Source organism: Nyctereutes procyonoides, unplaced genomic scaffold (genome assembly GCF_905146905.1).
Source record: "Nyctereutes procyonoides isolate TBG_1078 unplaced genomic scaffold, NYPRO_anot_genome, whole genome shotgun sequence".
NCBI classification, from domain to species: domain Eukaryota; kingdom Metazoa; phylum Chordata; class Mammalia; order Carnivora; family Canidae; genus Nyctereutes; species Nyctereutes procyonoides.
In genome coordinates, this window is record NW_026575144.1 from 12,680,015 (window position 1) to 12,698,273 (window position 18,259).

At 55.4% G+C, this 18,259-nt stretch overlaps 1 protein-coding gene across 1 annotated transcript in view; it reads right to left on the reverse strand.

Moving 5' to 3' along the window:
* Window positions 1-2,511: 2,511 nt before the first annotated feature.
* PCNX2 (pecanex 2) overlaps window positions 2,512-18,259 on the reverse strand; it is a 291,225-nt gene continuing 275,477 nt past the window's right edge. Inside the window, exons 29-34 of the mRNA XM_055308988.1 lie at window positions 14,355-14,499; window positions 13,696-13,926; window positions 12,892-13,166; window positions 12,017-12,201; window positions 5,720-6,168; window positions 2,512-4,481 (exon numbers count right to left, since the gene is read on the reverse strand). Of these exons, the coding sequence (XP_055164963.1) occupies window positions 4,308-4,481; window positions 5,720-6,168; window positions 12,017-12,201; window positions 12,892-13,166; window positions 13,696-13,926; window positions 14,355-14,499 (1,459 nt within the window). The 3' untranslated portion in view covers window positions 2,512-4,307. The remainder of the gene's footprint in view (window positions 4,482-5,719; window positions 6,169-12,016; window positions 12,202-12,891; window positions 13,167-13,695; window positions 13,927-14,354; window positions 14,500-18,259) is intronic.

The following is an 18,259-nucleotide window of genomic DNA, read 5'->3' on the forward strand; positions in this document are numbered from 1 at the left end:
TGAGCTCATGATGTCTGACGGGTCCCCTGGGACTGAAGGAGCATACAGGTGTGGTCTGGGAGCCCGGCCCCTGCATCAAACCTACTCATTCAACTCCATGGTGCTGAAGAGCCCCACTTGGCCTCAGGTGAACTCAGGAAACAGGACAGGCTGAGTAAGTGTCACCCACTTGCCACAGAGACAGACCCAGCGCCAGACCTGGTGCAGCTGGTCTGCCCTAGCTGACGGAGCCCATCAGACAGAGCCTTCACTGGCCCTCCAGGGGTGCAGCCCCTTGGAGATGTCCACTGTGCCAAACAGACTCGGGGTGGCCCGCAGCACGTAGGGGCTGAGAGCTGCTGCATACTCTCTCTTCAGTGGTAAAGAAACATGCCTTTACTGGCAGAGAGTTTGAACCCAGTCCCTGTGCTCCAGAGCCCATGCTCCTCCTCTCTCCCACTGTATTCCTGTTGGTGTTCTCCTCCTTTTCAGGGCATCATGCACCCCCAGATATCAGAGTTGACATTTAGCTGCAATAAACCGTAGCAGCTATCAAATGGAAGAGCATGGCGTGTTAGCTACCGCACAGTCCTTAAGTAATTACTGTACTACTTTGTCAAACAGGATGATCAGGGGCATGTGTGAAGATACTCAGTGCAATCCCTGTATTTTAAGAAATGAAACCTGAAAAGGATAATGTTATGGTCTGAATGTTTGTATCCCCCATAAATTCATGTGTTAAACTCTAGCCCCCTGTGTGATGGTGTGAAGAGGCCTTTGGGAGGTGATTCGGTCTTGAGGGTGGAGCCCTCATGAATGGAAGAGACCCCAGAGAGCTCTCTCCCCTCTGCTGTGTGACGTCACGGCCAGAAGCTGGCCGTCTGTGAACCCGGAAGCAGGCCCTCACCAGACCTGGAATCTGCTGGTGCTTCCAGAACCCATGAGAAATAAGTGTTTGCCGGGTAAGCCCCCTACTCTGTCGTATGGGATAGGATGAGTTCACAAGTGACCCTGACTCAGGGCCCCACATGCGCAGCCGTTAGAAAGGGCATTCTGCTGAGGCTTAAAGGAGGGAGAGACTCAGAGGCAGGGCCCCATTTGAGGGAGAGCACCGTTTGAGGCCTGCCTACTGAGCAGGCCAGGACCAGAGGAGGAGCCAAGTGCGCCCCCCCATCTGCGCTGCTCCCTTCGGGCCGGGAGGGGTGCAGTGGCAAGGACAGGCTGGCATCAGGAGTTCTCATTTACTCCTGGGCTTGAAATGGCTACTCTGCAAGCAAACCCAGACACCTAACAGACCCCTGGGTCTGAGGCCAGACTTGGAAGAATTCACTTTGAAAAGCACGAAATGGATGTACGTATGGCTGGATGACGAATTTAAGCTGGAATAACATGGCGGCTGGATGGGACAGAGCAGAACTGATTTGTTGGAGAATGAGTTCACCAAATCCTTCCTCTTCCTCCCGGAGTAGATTGTACCACCAGCCACTTAACACACACATTTAAAAAAAAACAATTTCTTTTTGCCTCTGAATGTACATGTACAGGGATGGACAAGTTTTCAAATTCATCGACTGTCATCTGGCTGTTGTGGCTGATGTACATGGCTGCCAGTACAGTTGCTGTTGAGTGGCTTACTCCATTCCCAGCCCTCAAGCCCTCAAGCGCAGGGTAGGGGGCCATGGTGGCCCAGAAAAAGTGGAATGGGCCTTCTTCCTCTTTCTCTTCCTGTCTTGGAGTTCATGAAGGTTGTGTCTGGGAAGATCACACACGTGTGCATGTGCTTGTTTGCATACAAATGCACGCTGATGGCAGGTGCCATGTCCCTGGAGTGTAATGACTTAGACAAAACCCCTGGCGGTGGAGGAGGCCTAAAGGGCTGAGTAAACAGGGGTCTTTGCATTGCACACATTTGGGGCAAGGAGAAGCTGGAGCCTCAAATGATTTTAGAAACTACTTGCCAGACAGATGGTTTCAAGACAGTGCAAAATTTAGAATCAATAATGCCAGATTAGCCACATGATTTATATAAAACCAACCACTACAGTTTTTAGATCATTTTTAGAGGAGAAACAATTTTGTTCAGTGTCCAAATGCAAAAAATAACCCTGTGGTTGTATGCTGGCAGCACATTTAAATAACTCCAGCATGAGATGTCACTTTAGGAATATTCTCTTAAATGGAGGCTAATCCAGTCTTTTGCAAGAAATACTCTGATAGACAGCTGACTGGCTGAAGATCAGATTAACAAGTTTGTGTCTGTTGGGGCACCTGGGTGGCTCAGTCAGTTAAGCATCCAACTCTTGGTTTCAGCCCGGGTCGTGAGCTCATGGTTGTGGGATTGAGCCCAGCGTCAGGTTCTGAGGCCCTGTGCTCAGCACATAGTCTGCTTGGGATTCTCTCTCCCCCTCTCTCTGCTCCTCCCCACTCCCTGCACGGATACACCCTGTCTCCGAAATCAATCAATCAAGGTCATTTATTGTAAATATAAAGGTTGTGTGCCACAATGTAGAGAAAAAGTGTGACTGCGTTGCTGCCAGGCATGCAGGGCACGGGAGTGTATCCAATCCCATCTTCCCTTCTGTGGGCACACACATCCGTGCACGTGTGTGTGTAGGCACTCCCAGCATGCACGCCCAAGATGATTTTACTCTCTCTGACCATGCAGACCTACATTCAGATCAGAGGACTTTGGCCTTACTGTTGACGGCCACAGCCATCCTCGTCAGCTCGCTCTGCACTGAGAACCAGGACGAGCAGTCGGGTCAGTGGGTGGAGAAGCAGCTCACGAATCTCTAGCGGAGAACATGGGCCCGGAGCATTTGCGCTTCTCATTTGTGTTACCGTCTCTCTCCCTATCAGGCTTCCAGCTCTGTCAGAAGATCCACCTTCTGTGGACACAGTGGCTTTCTGGATGTCTTGCTTCCAGATGCCCAAGGGGGTGGTCAGCCCACATCAGGCTGGGTGCTGCCAGCTGGTCGTCATCTGTCTGATTTAATTCAAAGAGATGCCCTTTGTGGGGAGGCCACGCTCACAGCTCACAGCTGGCCAGTCAGTGCTTGGGCTGGGCTGTGAAGTTGCCCAAGATTTCACGGGCTGCCAGCCAGGCGTGGTTCGGCCGATTCAGGGAACTGCAGGGCGCTGCTATCAGCTGCTCATTAGACCTGCATTTAAATTAATAATAACCAACTTTGCATCTCCAGGGATTGCTGATTTTAGAATAATGTACAGTGTCTCTGACTACAGAGCCCACCTATTAATTGGCAATTTTTAGTTTGAAAGAAAAATAAAAGCATTACCATCTACTTCAAGGGGAAAGAAGTTCTGTGCCGTGCCCTCCCCGCCTGAATCCTAGGTACCGTGAAGAACCTTGCCAGACTAGTTCGGAAACGACCATTTCTAACTGTCGTCTTTCCAGAAGGGATAGTTCCCCGGGTCGGTGACGGTGTTCCCCCTAGACTGTTGTTTCCGGGCCCCTTCACCCTCCCGTACATCCACAAGAAGCCAGGTTTCTGCTTTACCCGGCCACAGCCTTCATGTGGGGGAAGTCCCAGAACTTGTGTAAATGCCGTTCTCTTAATCAAGGATACAGCAGAACTCAATCACACACGGCAGTAACTGTAAACATTTTAATCCCAAAAACAAAGGGGTGTGCAAGTGTTGTGTGGCACGGTAAGGACTGGCTGGCTCGGAAAACAAGCGGACATTCTGCGCGTGGGCAGGACCACCGGGCTCGTGGGAACCCGCCTGATGGCGGTTGAGCGTCAGTGAGTCCGATGGCTTTCCAGGCTCCCGTGGGACTAGATTTCTGTACTTGGGTCGCCAGTACCGCTGGGTGTTCAGAGTGACTGCATGCACTACCACGTTTCTTGGAGTAAAGCTGCCACTGGTTTATACTTCACATCTGCATAAATGCTACAAAGAGGTGAGGCTGCCCTTAGGCGTAGATTGACCCTACTGTGTTTGACCAGTGGATGGTAGGACACGTGCTGCTGTCCGTTTCTGGGACGTGCGTGACAGTGATGTGTAAGATGCCAACTGGTTAACATGCAGTTTTCTTCAGGGCAGGAAAGAGTTACTGAGGCGCTCTACTTACTCTAGTTGTTTTTAAGATATTACATGGCTTTTGTTAGAATTTGCAAATTCTGGAAGTTGTGCGTGCCACGCCGGGGAGCTCCGGGGGCAGCTTGGAGCGGTGTCGGGGGAAGGAGGTGTGCTGTCAAGTGTCGTATCGTCACGGGAGAGTTGCTTCGAGAAGCTGAGGTGCAGGCACTGGTTTCCACAGCAGCTCTCGTGTCTCCCCAGCCGGGGCTCCTGGCCGGCCCCTGCCCCTACAGCTCATCGGACGCGCTCTGCTGCGAGGCCGTGTCGTCCAGACCCATGTCCTCCTGGCTGGCTCTCCTGCACAGCAGCCCCCCGTGCTCTGCCGCGGCCTCGGCCAGGCGGCGGTCGCGAAGCTGCCCCGGCTCGGTGGCCTCGGTGGGTTCACACGGCTCTGAGAAGTGCTTCCAGAGAGAAAGGAGAAGCGGGGAGGCTCAGCGAACCCGTGGGGCCACTCCTACTCCCCACCTGCTGCTGCGGGGCCTGAGCTAACCGGCCCTGGGGGCAGGTGTGGGGGTCCAGGGGCCTCGGCCTGAAGGAAGGAAGCCACGGGTCCACCGTGCTGGCTGGGCTGGGGGCTCTGGACACGGGGGCCTTTCCCCAGGGGATATGGACATGCCGGGCCCCGGGGCCCTCGGCTAAGAGGTCACTGTGTGCCTGGGTGTCCTGGGTTCTGGCCAGTGTCGTGTGCCCCCCCCGCCCCCGCCCAATGCACTGGCTCCTGGCAGAAGCACGAAGTCCGGCAGGTTTGTGCCCAAACAGTAACACAGAAGCCCTTTCATCCTGGGCGCACAGACTGCCAAGGACCTTAGTGTCCTGAGGCAAAGAGAATTTGCCAGCATCCCAGAAGCACACCCACAGACAGTATCTTAGTAGATTGGGGGACGGTAGGAGAAAAGTGTGTTTTGTGCATTTTTCAGAGGAAGTGAAAACAGGGAGCGAGGTTTGTTTCCATGTACCTAACTGAACCTAGTTGAAGCTCCCGAAGTCAGCGGGGGGTGCTTGCATGGGGCCACTAGTGTGGCCTGGGGAGCTGCCCCGTGGGTGCGGCCCCCCTTGTTCACCTCCAGATAGCGAACCCCGAACCGGAGCCAGGCAGGGGCTCTATTTACCTACTCACTTTTTCTCTGACAAAGCTCAAGTGCTCCTCTCACATCGGCTAGCTTGGAGCTCTGGATGAGTAAGAGTTTATGTGGGGCAAGTCCTTCAACCTCTGTTTTTCTAATGTTTAAATACATAAGAGCAGGAGGGCACCTGGGCAGCTAATCTGGCACTAGGACCCGGTGAGGGTCTAACTCCCCTGTTGACATGTGTCCTGTCCTCCCCCCCCACCCCCAGGCCAGAGTGATGGGAAAAGGGATGAAGTAGGACCTGCTCCTGCTCTGTGGATGCGTGGAGAACATTCCTGCTCACATCCCCAGCCCAGGGCTGAGGGAACAGTGTTCTGCGGCACCACCCACCACCCGCCCCGGCGTTACTACCTCCAGGACTTGTCCTGTGTATCTTATCTGCCTCTGAGCATGGCCAGAACACCCGCTGTCTACACTTCCTGCCGCCTGTCCCCCTGGGAACCCTGTGGACAGGGCCGTGGGAGTCCACCGACAGACACCCACCTGCCCGGCCCGCCGACCCAGCCGCTTACCCGTGTGGCCTGGCTGGTGGCCCTGGCCGAGGGGCCCATGACGATGTTGACGCTGCTGGATGACTGGGTGTCGCTGGTGTTGCCCCCCTCCGCGGCAGACAGTCCAGAAATGACCAGAGCACTCGAGAAGCTCCTCTTGCCGAAGAGGAAGCTCAGGGTGGAGCTAGTGGACGAGCCCAGGCTGGACCTGATCAGCGCCTCGGCCCGTTCGCGGACGCTCAGGTGGCCTGTGGTGGTGACGGGTGGGGGCTGCGAGTGCAGGGACGCGGCCGAGGTGTGGAGGGAGAGCCGGCTGCCCGAGAGCCGCTGGGCCAACTCATGGACCGACGTGGACGTCTGCAGGAAGGCCTGGTGGCTTTCCAGGTTCGGGCCGGACGAGCTCAGCATGGCTGGCCTTTGACTTAACGCCCCATGTGCCTGGACGGACTGACTCCTGCCTTTCCTCCTGCCTTTAGAAGAAAGCACAACAGGTTGCCATAGCAGAGGTGCTTACCAACGTCAGGGGCCGTGCGGCGGGGCGGGCAGACTGGCCTCTAGGAGCCCAGGTTGATCCACCGTTGTCAAGGCCGAGATGGCCCCACTGGGGGCCCCAAGGACTGAAGGGCTTGACCCCAGGGCATCCCAAGGCAAGTGGGACATGCTGTCACAGGGAGGGGTGGCCAGGGCAGTTGATGCAAGTCCTGCTTCCCTGGGAGCCCCAGACTTAGGCGACCCAGAATGTACCAGCAGCAGAACCTGGTTCCTGCCACAGGACCTTGGTTCCTGTGTTCCTCTGGTCAGCAGGCTTTTATCATTTTAGTTGCCTTAAAAAGGTGTATGTGTGTGTGGGGGGGCATATGCTGGTTGAGTCTTTGTTTTCCGCAAAAGTTTTCCCTTAAAATCAAAGTCTTAAGAAGCCCTCACAAGCCCCGATGGACGCAACTGGCCAGGCCCAGGCCTGCCCTGACGTGCGCCCCAGCTCCCTTGTGCAGTCGCCACTCCCCGCAGGCCCCCTCCTGGCCCAGCCCTTGCCCAGGCTTGCAAGACAAGCCGCTCTTGACAGAAGGGTTGGGGCTGCCCCAAGGACTTGGTCCTGCCCACACCCCGGGAGAGGAGCCTACTCTTGTGGCTTTAGAGGAGCACGAGGAGGATCGTGTGTGCTGGCTGCAACACTCCAGCTCTTAAGCGTCGGTAATCACTAGGCTCTAGTTTTAAACTATAACTTTGAAGGGAGCGACCAGCGACGGACGTCACAGTTCTACCAGCTGCCTTAGCGACATGTCTCCCGAAGCTGCTACAATTAGGCATTCGCTCAATAAAAGCAGAGGGGGTGAAGGGGTCCCCTGAGGACGGTCCCGTGCATTTTCTCATGTTCCACCTCAACCCAAATTATTAATTGTGCATCTGGTGATTCTAAAATACTTACGTGTGTCTATGGAGGCCCCAAGAGGTGACATGAGAGGACTCCTTAGGGAACGTGTTAATATGGGGATCCCAGGGGTCCCCTCCAGCCCTGTGTGGACCTTAGTGCAGAGTGGGGTGCCCATTACCACGGGGGTGCCCCACCTGGCCTCTCCTGCCTCCCGCCCGCCTGCTGGGTCACCCGGGCGCCCCCCTCGGGGCTGGGATGAGTGTGGGCAGCTCCCTCCCCCGGAGCTGGGGCCCTTCTGGCCGATGGCTGCTGAAAAGCTGAGGGAGTTACTCCAACAGAGGAAATAACAGAAAAGGGACCCTGACGAGTCAGAATCGGCAGAGACCGCCCTTTTGTTAGTTTATTTGGAGTCTGACAAGGCCGAACATCTGTCTGTGATTTATACTGTTGCGCTGATTGCTGTCCAAAAATACTCCCCATTCATCCGCAAGTCAGTGATTTTGATGCTGGATCGAGGACCACCCGCACTTGGTGGGGGACTTCTCGGCTAATTCCAGAAACCAGGGCACGCGTCAGAGGGGAAGGGGCTACATTCGGTGCAAGACAGAAATCCTTCCCCCATGGCCCTGCTTCAGGCCTTCTCGGAGCTATTTGCTGTGATTGTTGCTCCTGATTTTTTTCTAAATGAATTTTGCAAGCAGAGCAACTTGGCAAACCATGCAAATGCATTTGTGCCACTCAGGATTGTTATTTTGTAATTTAACTTACTTTACCAATTGCTTCATTATCAAATTACGAGTGTTTCCCGGGAAAACCTCCTCAGATCCGAGATTCTGAAATCCCGTATAAATGACCCTTCTGGGTTCATTAGGTTGGTACCTTTCCTTCACCGTGGCTGGTTCTCTGAGAGGTCGTGGTGCACCCTGGCCCACTGGAGGGTACAGTCTTCCTCTCTAGTCTGGGATGCACATTAGCCACGAATTCCTACCTGCTTTCAGTAAGTAGGTCACCAGAGGCCCCTTCCGGCGGGGACATCTACTCTGCAGCAAGGTGAGAGGACTGCCGGCTGTCGGGCCATAGTTGAGGCCGCACAGTGTGGTGGGGTGGGCACCCACAGTGTGGTGGGGACTAACGTGCAACACTGACCTCACACGGAGACCCAGAGCTTCCGAAATCCCCGAGTAGGAATAAAGTTAGCCCTGGACAGTTTAGTGTGGGGCCAGGGCTCCTTTACCTTGGCCAGCACCATCTGGGGAGCTTAGAAAATGCTTTGCCAGGGAGGTTGATACCGTGGGGATGCCCCCGCAGGCTGCCTGGGCCCTTACCGTGCTGGGAGCTGGGACAGGGGTCCCCCTGCTGTTCTAGGCCATGGCCAGAGATCTGGGTGCAGGAGTAGCCTCCCCTTGACTGGTGAACGGCCTGTAACTTCCCCGAGCTGGTGGGGCAGGCTCCTGGCTTCGTCCAGGCCCATAGGTCTCCTCTCGGGTGGGCACAGAGCTGATTCAGCTGGGCAGAAGCCGAGGAAGCCAGCGGAGCCTCAGTACCACGGGACGGCCCTTCGGGCATCGGGAACGCTGGCCCGCTGGGAACGGCGCGTGGTGGCTTCCCACCACTGGCTGCATCTCGTGCCAAAGATCTCAGCAGCAGGTGAGGGCTGCTCCGGGCAGGGCCGGCCAGCCGGGGTGTGGGGGCTGCCCCTCCCCACGAGGGGCTCCTTCTCAGGGCCTGCTGTCCCTGGGACCCCCTGAGCCTTATGGAATGGAAAATCTTATGCCCTGAGCCCTCTCCAAGCTAGAACCCCACCCCCCACCCCGAGTGCCCATGCCACCCACACATCCACACCGGCCGAGGAGGAGGTGGGTGGAAGGGGACAGTCCCTGGAGGGCCAGCTGGTGTGGCTCTCCCCTCACACCGTGTGCACTTGCGGGTACTTGCTGCCTACCAGGTGCCAAGGGGCCACAGCGTAGGAGCCTCAGGAAGCGCTCATCTTCCTGGGCTTGGGTCCTCTGAGTCCTGGGCTCCAACATGCTGCTTATAAGATGGAGGGTGTCTCTAACTGCTGAGGGACAGGGAGGTAAGACGAGAAGGTTCTGTCCTTGTACCACCCACAGGGAGTGAGCAGGGGCAAGGAACCTCAGCCGAAGATGCCCAGTGTCCCTGTGTGGCTTTAACCACGGTGGTGGTAAGAAGGAGGTAACGTCTAACTTTTCTAGGGGGCAGGGGGGGAGGTGTCTGCGTCCTGAGTGTGGGAGAGACAAGTTGTGTGTCGGCCGCCCCCGTGGACCGATACAGGTTTCCTGGGAGGTGGGAAGCCGCTACCCACCCCAAGAAGCAGTTGAACTGTCTTAAGTTAAAACGACACCACTGTGGCTGCTCGCTGGAAAGAGATTTATGATCTTGGGTGGTTGTCAGGGCCGTGGGGATGGCCAGCGAGAGCGGGGTAGCAGGAAGGAGGTTCTCCCGGTGTTCGAAGTGGGGAGGGAGTGGCAGGCCTCGGTGCATCTCCCCTCTGCCCCCCGCCCTCCATCCCTCTGCCAGGAGGGCGCTGACCTCTTTCTGCAGGTGCGTCAGCCTGTGGAGCCCAGGGGAGACCCGGGGGGCAGTGGGGACAAGCCCGGCTTGGCTGCTTCGGGGAGCCCTGGGTGTGGGCCAGAGGGACAGTTGTAAGAGGAGCCCTTGCCAGCGTCCCGAGGCCGTGATGACGGGACTGCACATGGGGTGAGGGTGGCAGGTTCCGGGCCCGTCTTGCCTGGGTCTGAATCCCAGCTGGGTGACTCTGGGCAGTGACCTAGCTTCATGCCCGTCTCCTTAGCTGCAAGGGGATGACAGGAAAGGCCTCCGCCTTGGGTCACGGGGAGGACCAGTGAACCTGCACTTTGGAAAGCACGCAGGACCGCGCTGGGCACATGGCGAGGGCTGGGGGACCGTTACTGATTATTACGCTTGTCACCGCAGCAGGGGAGCCCCCGATGCGACCTGGGTGGGCGGGCGGACAGCAGAAGGGGATGGCAGCAAGGCAGGTGGCTTCGAAGCCACTGGGGCGTGCGGCCGGCTCTTCAAGCCCCTGAACGGGAGGACTGCTGCTCTCAGAGCCCGGGGCAGCCTCGGCCTGCGGGGCGGGGGGCTGGCGGAGCCCAGGCCCCTGGAGGGGGGCCCAGGCCTGCCTCGGCACCGTGTAGAGCACGGAAGGCCAGGCGTGACCTTGGTAGGAGCAGTTTTAAGGAGCAATAATGAAAATTTAACAGCTCGTTGGGGCTCTGGAAGATCCTGCTCCAACATCTGCCACAAAAGTCTGCATCTGCTGCCAGCTGCAGGCCTCTGGCTGTAAACGGGAAGAACATTCACTCCCCACGGTGTCCGGGTTCCGGGGGAGGGAGGAACACTGGCGTCGCCAGGCCAACCAGCTTTGGCACCTTTTTACTCACAAAAGGAGGAGGCGGCTCCCGGAGCCCCAGCCTCATCCAGCACACCCACCTCCAACTCTTTAAGGGCTCGGCCTCCTCCAGCCAGATCCCCCCAAGTCCAGGCTTCCCTGGTGCAGACAAGTCACCTGGACAGATGTGCCAGGCACGCAGCCATTTCTCCATTTGGAAGCTACCTTGCATTTTCCCATCTGGAAAAGCACTCCAGTGATTTTGAACCTACCATTCCTCATGCAGAAAAAACAAGTGCTCACGAAGCAGTAAGAAACTCCCAGCCTGAGAGTGATCAGCCTCTCTGCCTAGCTACCCGTCTCCCTCTCTCTCCCTGCCTATCTGCTTTCCTTCCTTCCTCGCTTGCATCTCTCCATCTCAACTACCTGGCCATCCGCCGACCATCTGTGTCTCTATCTTCTTATGTATATATATTATTCTATCATCTATCTTATCTATCTATCCATCTATCTATCATCTATCTATCTATCTATCTATCTATCTATCTATCTATCTATCATCTATCTATCTATCTATCTATCATCTACCACCTGTCTATCGTCTTGCCTGTGGTTTATATAAACCTTGTTTCAGGTACACCCTCCACCTGGTGTGGGGCGTTTCTAGGAGGCAGGGATTATTCCTTGCTTGCTCACTCGGCGCAGAGCTGGCCTATAGGACATGCATGAAGAGGCGCTTCATGAAGGCTTCTGGACGGTGAGGAAGCGCTCAAGCCAAAAGGTAGAATCACTCACAGGCTGCGAAGGGCAGAGCCAAGCACTGAGGCTGGTAGGAACCAGGACAGAGCATCTGCCTCTCCTGCCTCCAGTCACCTGGCATGTCCTCTGGGAGGCCTCCATGTCACCTTTCCTTACTCAGTCACCCTCGGCAGAGTGGGTTCCAGAACCTCATCCATCTGAATGAGCCTAACTCATTGGTGGCCGTTAGTTTAAAAGTGATTCTAAAGTTTAAATCCATCCCAGATGTGGACCAATGCAGCTCCTCCATCCCATCTGCTGGCATCCCTTATCCCCTCTTGTCCTCTGAAATGTCAGGTGAACACGGGGGAGATGGGAACCAGAGAGAAGCAGGAATGGGGGAAACAGGAAGCCTGTCTGCGCACCCCACAGATTCAGAGAGGGATGTGGCTCCACTCTCAGAAGGATGCACATGCCAGCCTGGATCAGGAGCTACAACACTGCCAGACACAGAAGGCACATGATCCAATGGCCACCGAAGGTGTGAGAGGTGGGATGGGAGGAGGTGGCCAGTGGATGGACGGACAGAGAGATGGCTGGCCGAGGTAATAGACAAGAAATGGATAAATGATAAAAGCTGAGTCTAACAGAGATTTTTTAATAAGTAGAACCTACAAGAGTCAGTAAATCTGGGGCATCCTTTGGCCCAATCTTGATTTTATTTCTTTCTTCAAGAAGGAGCTCTTGGAAGTTAGAATGACAGCATAACCCGCGGCCTCAGTCACTGGAACCAAAGGAGCCCCGATCAGTAACTGTGAGGCCCTGCTGTACCCACCTGTCCTCTGTGTCCCTTCATGGGGCGACCAGTGGTGGGTCCCATCTTTTCTGGGCTGTTCTGTACTGCTCTCCTGGCTCTCCCCACTTGGAGCCTGGCCGCCGCCTGCAGATGGAGCAGACCTTCTATCCAGATCTTCAATGTGGCCAGCCCCATGCTGGCCAGAATCACAGCCCTTCCGCACCCTGTGAGGAGAGAGGAATCTCCAGGACTCCCACCAGACGTTTCTACCCCTTCAGGGGCCCCCATGCCCATGTGAATTAGGGTGGAAGACCGCATTCTGCGGGTGAGCAGCACAGCTGGGATGCTGGGGGTGGGGGGAAAAGGGGGTTCTGCTCCCCAAACTCCAGTATCTGGTAAATGAATAAACCCACCAGGATGGATAAGCTACAGCCCTGACCTTCTGAAAGAACCCTGGGCTCTGAGGTCTGAGATACAGAGTTCTGCCGTTCTCTGGCCAAACCTCCTCGAATTCATTCCAGCTAAGCAGGGACATTTTTACAAGCAGGTCAAGGGGCTTATTGGATGAGAGCCATGTGCTGGGGAGCTCAGGCCTGGTCTCTGGGCCAGATGTGCAGCAGTTACTCCCGCAGACCCATGACCTCTGCCGCTCTGCAAGGAGGCGAGCCAGACCTCAGCCTGGGCAAGTGTGAGGGGCACAGATCCTCCTCTGTGTGAGGTTTCCTCGGACTCATCATCATCTGAAACTGCTTGTGGAAACAAATGACCTGTTAGGCCACTTGGGAATAGCAGTTTTAATCATACAAGGAAACGGCGGTCAACAGTGAAACTCTAGCCAGAGTGGGGAGCTCTCCACGCCTCACCACACCACCCCTGGCCGCATCTGGATGAAGGCCTGGGTGAGGAAGACCTACCTTAACCACTTGGTTCGGAACCACGTCCTGATGCTGTCCAGAGTGACGGGGCCACTCCAGACACTCTGCAGCTGCCTGTGAGTCCCTAGATAGGATGTGGTTAGTGGAGACACGTACATGGGGTACCCCAGAGGCTGGTCACAGGAGGAATTAATCAAGTTTCGGAGGACCTGTTTGTTGTTCTGGATGCTTCCACGCTCTGGGTTGCGGTTGCGAAGGAAGATGAGTTCCTGCTGCTGCCCTGCCCAGAGGCCACGGACACATTCTTTGTTAACCTGTAGGTCGGGGAAGGGGCGAGGAGAAGAGCAATGATGGTGCATGTTTTCAGTTTGATGCTTTTTTAGCCTATAGACCATGAGCAGGCCTGTGCTTCTGATCATCTCTGACTACACCCCTCTGGCCTAACGCCATTTTCATGGGCAGGCAGGAGGAGCAGTCCTATGAGGTGAGGGGGGGGGGTGCCACTCCCAGGGGGAAACAGGGCAAATAAGGAAGCTGTCTGGCAGTTTGAAGTGATACAAAGAGAAGAAATACTGGTAAGAAAGACCCCAGGTCCAAGAAGAGATTATTAAAGTTCTGGAACTTTGGAGAACAAGAAAGTGTTTACAAATAAGCTGGGTCCTGAGCCTCATCTACATGTGTGTCTACCAGGACTTCTTGCCAAAGCCCTCGCCTCCACACTGGTTCTCAAGGGCGTGAGTGACCCCAGCCCTGAGGCCCATCTCTGCTCCTCTGAGGCTGTGTCCCAAAAAGAGATGCTGGCGCACGGGTGCGGGTGCCAAGCAGGGGGTAGGGCCACTGTACCTTGATGACCTTGAAGCTCAGAAAGCTCCTGTGGAGCATGATGACCTTGTACTCATCGGCGCCCTCGTCCACCACATGCCGAAGGGTGAGCAGCTCCTCCTTGTTGGACAGCACGGCGCCCCTCCAGGCCGGGTCACCCTCGTGGCAGATCACTACTTTCTTCTCAAAGGACTGGATGGCCTCATAGAGGACCGCTGGGTCTTCATACTCATCAGGGCAAGTGAACTGGTCCTGGCAGAAAGAAGTCCGTCTGTGGGCTCGGGGAGGGCCAGAGAGCTGACCCGTGGGTGAATGTGTGGATGGCGACTTGGCCAACGACCCGAAGAGTCAAATCCGCTTTCACATGGGCTCTCCTTCCATACTCTGTCCGAATCCAGACCTGGGTAGGGGGCACCTCTTCGTCCCACTGCCCCGACTGGTGGTCAGTTCTCCTTTCCTGTCCTAGCGGGGGATCGCCACCTTCTAGCCAATCTTGAGGGCCAGTGGCCGCTGGCTGATGTCAAGACTATCTGGATGGCCTCCATGTTTAGTCACCTAAGTAACACACCCACTCACAAATGCCATGCCAAGAAAAGGGACCTGAAAGTTCTTTTTTCCCCCTGTTTCAGATCTATCCTTTAAAAAAAAAAAAAAAGGATTTATTTATTTATTTAATTTACCTGGTGAAGCTTCAGGGACATCCTGATGGCTGGAGCCACCACTTTATGCAGAAGGTCCATGTCGGCAAATACCCACTCGTCGCGGGCTGTGATCCTGAAGTCACCTTTGAAGAGGGCGTGGAGGCCATACAGGAAGGAATCCAGGCTGTAAAGCAAAGCCCGAATGACCATCGGGTTACACTGAACAGTGTTTGGAAACCTGTCACTCTGAGCAAGGCCTGTGCCTCCCACCTGTCCAGTCGGGAATGACCTTTGTGCCTCTAATAGATGACCAAGGTGGGGTGCTCCCACACCCGGCCAGGGCCCCTGCACCCACACCCTCCTGACTAGCCGTGGGTGGGATGGCCAGCCTCAGTGCCAGCCCCCATAACCTGGGGGGTGGGGGAGCCACCCGAGCCACTCGTGCTTGATCTCAGGTCCTGGTCACCGTGGGCCTCCACGTGCAGTGGCCTGTCCCAGGACTCCCAGGGGTGTCCTCCTCAGGGGGTGGCTGACGGGGCCACCTGCCCAACAGCCCAGGGGCTCACGTTCCTCTCCCGCCACAGGGTGGAGAGGAGAAGGATGGAGCCCAGTGAAATCTCAAGTTGGTCGTTTGGATTCTGCGAGCTCCTCCCCTGGCCAGCGCCGGCCTGCTGCGAAGAGAGCTGGAAGAGGCGCCGCGGGGGGCGGTTACAGTGACTGACTGAAGCGTTTCTCAGGATTATCCCGGTTTCCGAGTTTCTAGGTTTTTCCCACGCTGCTTCCATTTCCTGCACATAATTGAGCATTGCTGGGATGGGGAGCACGAGAATCTACCCAGGAGAAATCTTCTGCGGTCTGGGCGCTTTACATTTTGGATGAACCTGGGTTGGAAGGCAACGGCTCCTGTACGATGGGAACAGGAGGAGTTGTTCTTCCTTCCTTCTTTCCACTAATACGCTCAATCACAGCCGCTTCTAGCAACCCTGGCCTCTCACATCCCTGAGAGGTAGTTATGAGGTGAGCACAAGCAACAGCAGCCCTGAAAGTGCTGAACTGGGACAGAATGAGCAGGAAAATCGTGTGAGAAGGAGAATCTCTGAGGATGGCTGCTCATAAGGATTTAATGAGTTGGCTCACTGAGCAAGCCTTTGATTCAACACAGCACATTAGTCCTGCACGTCAGGGAAATAGTTCCACTGATTGCTATTTTAGCATTTCGTTGCAAAATGTACCACTATCATTAATTTCCTTCTGGAACTCTCTTGAGAGGGATGCCGAGGCTTCGAGTCAGAGCAGACTATGGGAAACGGAAGCAGCCAAGGTCCAGGCAGGTGGGGCTTGCGGTGGGATGGCCTGAGGAGCCCAGAACCTTCCAGAAAGAGTCCCAGGAGGCAGCCTTCCCAGAAAGGCTCCCCCCTCACAGAACAACAGAGACTTCCTGGGGCTGGGAGCTTTGGCGACTACCTGGGAGGCAACGAAGGAGGAGGTGCAAGACCGAAGGCCCGGCTGCGGCAGGGCAAATGCCAAGTGCGGAAGCTTTGCAGTAACGAGTACTACCTGCTATCAGCTGAAAACATCAGAAGTGCCCCTGTCATCAGGTGGGGGCTAGGTGCTGTGAAGGAACAGCAAACTGGCAGGACATGGGTGGGTTTTATTCTGGAAAGCATTAGGAATGCCAGGCTGCTTCCATACACAGGAAGACAAAATGCTCCTCCAAGACGTAGGGGTGGGGATGGTGGCAAAGGAAGACCAAGGGGCTCGCCCAGGGACCCAGAGCGGCAAGGAGTCGAGGGTGCGGGGCTCTGGTCTGCTCAGCATGGGTGCAGGGCAACCACAGACTGCTTACTTATCGGGAGGGGAAATGCAGCTTCCGAGGGAAGGGCCCCAGCAACAGATGCTTCACTTGTCATTTCTCATGTCTCGGAGAAAATGAACTGTCGCACTTTTAAATGATTCACAATATAAAAAACAAAGCCTGAACCAGAATTCCACTGGATTGGCAGTATTATCCCTAGTACCCTAAAGGTAAAGGTATCCCGAAAGAAAGGTGTTTCATTATCCTTAAGGGAACGAAGAGCAGGAAGGCACAGGGGATGCGATGAGCAGGGGAGGCCCTGAGCGGCAGAGGGAGCCAGGGCTCTGGGACACCTGGGGCACGTTTCTGACGGGGAGCTTTCTGGTGCTTTGTCTTTTAAGATTTCACTGGGAGATGACAAGCTCCCACCCCCAAGCCAACAGCTGGAGCTGTTGCCTTCATGGGGACTGAACAGCCACCCCCCACCCCTGCCTCCTGTGCCCCACCCCCCACCTGGGATATTAGTGACCTAGATCGCCTCATCCTGTCCTGCCATAGAGTTTGTTGGCCACGCAATCACCCACGCAGGGGCAACTGCAACCAGTTGTGTGGGATTAGGTCAGGGACAGGGCAGAGCAGGTGTCACAGGTGTATAGTAGTGTGTTACAGAAGCAGAACCACGCGTAGAGAACCAAAGACCACACACGGGGCAGCCCGGGTGGCTCAGTGGTTTAGCGCCGCCGTCAGCCCAGGGCCTGATCCTGGAGACCCAGGATCAAGTCCCACGTCGGGCTCCCTGCATGGAGGCTGCTTCTCCCTCTGCCTGTGTCTCTGCCTCTGTGTGTGTGTGTGTGTGTGTCTCATGAATAAATAAATAAAATCTTTAAAAAAATATATAAAAAAAAACAAAGACCACACATGGCGAGATGTGCAGGGGCTGCCATGGCACAAGATGTGTGCTCATAATTCAATAAAAACAGCACTAGAAAGATATTGCTCCTTAATCTGATGAGTAGCTGGTGCTTGAGTGCATTTTCTTTTTAATGGAAAAGAGTGGGTATGTATTGTTTAGGCTGTCACACCATGCTACTCGACCTGAGAACAAACCTAGCATCCTGGCCCTCCACCCAGCTCCTTTAGAGGGACCGTGTCTGCACTGCTTCTGGCCTGGCCCTGAGCTCCTCTCCTAAGGCTCAATCCACACTCCACAGAGCTAGGATGGGAGCCATGGTCTTGCCTTTCTCACTGAGAAGTGCGTGTGTGTGTTAGAACAGATGTTCCTGCCTTTGCCTCCGAGTGACTCTGTAGCCCGAGCAGACGCCAACAACCATAAAGCTGGGTCTCAAATGATTCTCTGATTGCCCGGATTCCTGCTCTTGTCTTTCTGGTTCCTGCCTTAGCTTCCTGTGAATAATGACATGGATGCTGGTGACACACATAGATGAGAGCCTGGGGTTGTGGGTACTTAAGTACCGTTGTGCACAGCCCCTCTAGAAAAGGCTGTTTTCTGGCTCGAGGCTCTGGCTGTCGCCTGCAGAGCCCGTCACTGCTGGCACACTAGCTTGCGCTCGGCCCAAGGCTGACACTTTCAACTGGTCCTGCTCATTTCAGCGCACCTCTCCATCACCTTTCACAGCAAGGACCATTTGAGGATGACTGGCGAAGCAAAGGCTGTTTGTTTTCACCGTCTTGTGACCCTGCTTTCTCTATTCACAGAGAAGTCCTCCTGGCTCTATTCTAGCCCGAGGTTGCTTATACCCCTCTGAATCCTACTTTTATCGACATTACCGACTGGCTCAGCCCGGCTCTCACCTGTACCCTCTCTCACTGGTTCTCAACTGCTAGCATGTTTGGTCCTGAAGGATACTTGGAGACCTTTTCGTATGTCACAACTGTGCTGGGGCAGGGCGGGAGTGCAGGTGGTGGTGTGCTCTGGCACCTGGTGGGAAGAAGTCAGGCAGATCTGCTGCTACAAAGCACAGGCTGGCCCCCACGACAAAGAACCATGCGGCCCAAATGCTCGCAGTGCCTGGGCTGAGAAGCCCGTTCTTTCTGAGACAAAGCACCAGGGGAGGTTACAGATTTTCAGTTTTGGACAATGGGGTCATTATCTTGAATCCAGGCTTAAGGAATTTTAGGGCTCAGGGGG